The sequence below is a fragment of the Bidens hawaiensis genome, unplaced genomic scaffold (genome assembly GCF_021521415.1).
Source record: "Bidens hawaiensis isolate Kalapana, Puna unplaced genomic scaffold, B.hawaiensis_p1.1 tig00000296_1, whole genome shotgun sequence".
Taxonomy (NCBI): Eukaryota; Viridiplantae; Streptophyta; class Magnoliopsida; order Asterales; family Asteraceae; genus Bidens; species Bidens hawaiensis.
Window position 1 is genome coordinate 1,136,234 of NW_027491024.1, and position 3,957 is coordinate 1,140,190.

General features: G+C 33.4%; 1 protein-coding gene across 1 annotated transcript; it reads right to left on the reverse strand.

Moving 5' to 3' along the window:
• LOC143619487 (homeobox-leucine zipper protein ATHB-13-like) lies at positions 1-2,205 on the reverse strand. The gene is made up of 3 exons (XM_077091409.1): positions 2,074-2,205; positions 1,525-1,919; positions 1-574 (listed from the first exon to the last, which is right to left on the reverse strand). The coding sequence occupies exons 1-3, from the start codon at positions 2,195-2,197 to the stop codon at positions 158-160; spliced, it is 936 nt and encodes a 311-aa protein (XP_076947524.1). The 5' UTR covers positions 2,198-2,205; the 3' UTR covers positions 1-157.
• Between the last annotated feature and the right edge of the window lie 1,752 nt (positions 2,206-3,957).

Genomic DNA, 3,957 nt, shown 5'->3' on the forward strand with positions numbered 1-3,957 from the left:
TTCTTCTAACTTTTACCCTATTAATTTAAGTACCAAAAACAAGAATTTAAAGCTTAGAGAACAAACGGATTGATGATCTCCATCTTTAATATTAATATAATCAAACCAAAGCCGAGAACGTGTACCGGTGTACCGTTTTTGTTTCTTGGTCGTTCCGTCAATTGAATTGTGGTTGTTCCAACCATGGCCAAAACGCGGATTGATCATCCATCCCAACAAACATAGAACTAAAACATTCTTCTTTAATGACATTTGACTGATCTAGTTTGTTGCAATGGAGTTGATGATCTGCTGGCCTTGATGATGAATTGTGGAAAAGTTGATGAGCCACAATGTTATTATTCGAATTAGGCCGATCAATATTCGATGATGGAAAAAGATTAGGGATTGGTTGCTGATGATGTTGGTGTTGATGGTGATGGTGTGATGATAAAGGGCTGTCGGTAGTCGGTGTTCTTGAGATGTCTAGTTTGATTTCGGAGCTGTTTTCGCTTCGGTTGCTACAAGATCTTTCTGTTTCCTTTATGTTGAGGTTGATTAGTTCTGTTGACTCCCTATTTTTAAGTGCCATTATCTGCAAAGTTTCAATCTTTTTGGTTAGTTTAACATTAAACAATCTCCAATAAACTAAATCTACTAATTAATACTTGTTCAAGACAGCCTAACTAAAGAAAGACCGCATAATCAGTGAATTTATGGTTATACTTGAATGGATAAAAGATAAAATTTGACCCTATATGTATGGTTTACCAAAAAAAGTCATTTCCTAGTGCTAAATTAGTATATTGATATAAAGTCATTAAAACTTGTTAATACAAAACTAACAAATTTTGTATCTCCTTTTACTTGTGGAAAGCAACTTGTGCATGTACTGATAAGTTGAATAAAACATGGTCTAAACGATAACAAAAATGAGTATCTCCGACAAACAACAATTACGACGGACACAATCGTCTCATTCAATAAAGGGCTAGCCAGAATTTGCTCATCGTTTATAATTTCTGTTATTAGTTGTAACTCAAGTCATGAAAAGAAAATAAAGATATAGATGCTGATTATACACATACACATATATTTTACATCTTTTGCCCATGCTCCATATTGACCCTTCTGCCCTTCTGAAAGAAACAGACCCTGGTCTTATGGCTAATATAATATGAGAAGTAGTGTAAAGATAATTTTACTTTCCATTCGTGTAAAATTGTTCATCAGTTAAAGTTTTGGCATACCATTTACGGAATGTAATCATTATAGTTTAATAATTAATCTAGTGTTATATATAAATATAATTAGTGGGGATAAATGCAACTTTTAACCTTACTCAAACAGACAAAAATAAACAGATCATGACTAGTTACCTGAAACTTTCATCTAATTTCCATTAGATTTGCTACATACTTGTTAAGGGATATTATTTACTCATAACTTATTATTAGAAAAAGGGATTAAACTTTATTTGTCATCAAGTAAAGATAATGAGGAAATGATTGATAGGTGTAATAAACAAGTAATTAATAATATTACCTCGGCGTGAAGTTTATGATTTTGAGATTTTAGGGTATCATTCTCTGCTTTAACAGCTTCAAACTGTGTTTTGAGGGCATCATAGTCTTTTTCCAACTGTTTAGTTTTCCATCTAGCTCTTCGGTTTTGAAACCAAATGGCAATTTGCCTTGGTTGGAGTCCAAGTGCCCTCGCAAGCTGCATTTTTCTCTCGGGTTCAAGCTTATTCCCCAATTCAAAGTTTCTCTCAAGTGTCTTCACCTGTTCCATGCTTAGTCTTCTCTTTTTCTCTCCTGCAAGAAGCTGTGATCCGTCGTCTGATAACTCGTCTTCTCCGTTCATCATGTTCCCTTCTTGATCACAGCCATCCATGTTGTTGTAAGACGATACCGATCTTTTTCCCAAGAACGCCACACCTGCAACAAAACCATCATCAAACCCATTTGGATTTCGGTGCTTAAAAGTGAAACCCTAGTGAGAGTGCAGTACAACTCATCATGATCTTTGAGAAAGAGTACTGAAACCCTAATCTCATGATCTTTAAGAGAGATGGGGTAATTAGTAAGTTACCACTGAAATCTTGAGTGGTGGTACTGCAAGGTGGGAGAATTGGAGAGAGATATGTAGGGTCATCTTCTTCGGAGGATTGTAACATGAAATTTGTGGAGAAGAAAGCCATTCCAGTGCAAGTCATAAGCTGACCTCTTCTCTTCAGCTTTGATTATATATGTGTTCTCAACAGTGACGGATTCAAGAATTTTTTTCGGGTGGTGCACTACTTTAGGTGTTTCAATTTCATAAAGTCAGGTAAAAAATTTCCGGGTCGGTTTGAGGTTCGGGTCGGTTCGATGGTTCGGGAAAAAGTTCATTACATAACAAAAATACGATAAAATAATAAAAGAAACTAACAAAAACTAACAAATTAAAACCAACAATCTAACAAACTAAAACTAAATTTAGCAAATAACTTAACAATTAAGTAGTTAACACTTAACAATTAAGAACAGTTAACATTTAACAATGAATCATGAATGTAAACTTACTTTCAAAGTGGGAGGATAAGAGGATTCGAGTAAGAGTAGGCAATGGCAGGAGGTTTTACGGTAAGACTGCGGTGGTCGGAATTCAATTTGTTATGGTACATATGACCAATAAGATACCTACATTCGCAATAACAGCCTAAAAAAAAAACTCAATAAATAAAGTCCTCATATGATTATGATATCTAAAAAATCGTATATAAAATTTTGCCAAACCTTTATACTTACCTTTTATGTCCTTTTTAGTAAAATAGAAAAGAAAAACGATCCAATATTTTTGAAAAGATGCCGTGGATAAAAAAATTATCGGAGTGATGCATTTTATCAACATTATTAATTATGGGTTGAGTTATTCTACAAACGTCAACAAAAATGAAAAATACGAGAGATTATAATTAATTAACATGTGTCAAGTATGGATCAAAGGATAAATGGTAGAAAAGTAATAATACACATTTTCTCTCTACACATGCAAGTCACATGTTAATTTCCCAATCATTTTAAAACGTCTATAATGTTTTCATATGATATATTTTTTGTTTTAAAAAAAATCACTATAATAACAAGCGTTTTTTATCTTTAATGCGAGTATGATTTTGTTATATAAAAATAAAAAAAATACATCATTGTGTCTTTTTGCTTACCAATGTGTCTTTTTTCTTCATTGTGTCATTCTGTTTGTTATTGTGTTTTTTTCGCCATTGTGTCTTTCAACTCATAATTGTGTTCTTTTTAAATACTAATAACACCGTTGTGTAATAATAAAATGTAAGGGGGTGTTTGGTAGAGGGAATTGAGAGGTGAGAAATGGAATTGGAAAGAATTCTCTTGTTTGTTTATGAAAGAAAGAGGTGAGAAATGGAAATAAACCATTTCCGTTTCTCTGATTTCGTTTCTCTAAAAAAAGCGGAGAATTGGATTTCTAGGTTCCATTTCTCAGTCTCATTCCAGGGTTTCCTCCATCGATCTGCTAGGTATGATTCTTCCATCCTCTCCTTCTTCTTTAACAACATATCTTTGATTTTTGAAACCCTACTTTACGAGTTTGCTTGCTTCTGCTCCTTCACTCTTCCGTCACATTAACATGTTCTTTATAACTACGATTTCTTCATCTTCGTATCAGTTTCTCTGTATATCTATTTGAACCAAGGATGAAAGCCATTTTATATATGGGGTTTCAGTATATTACCCATGACCCAGGTACTTTTCATTCTTACTTGATACATAAAGTTGTAACATGAGTAAATGGTCGATTACAAGGGCTGTGTGCATCCGGCGATTTAAGTTCCTATCAAGTAACACGATTTAACTTAACTTCAATCTTCATCCAATTTGGTTAGAAAAAAGTCACACGTACATAAATTTATAGTTTTGTGTAATTTGTAGCTTTAAAGGTGAGGATGAAAATGAAAAC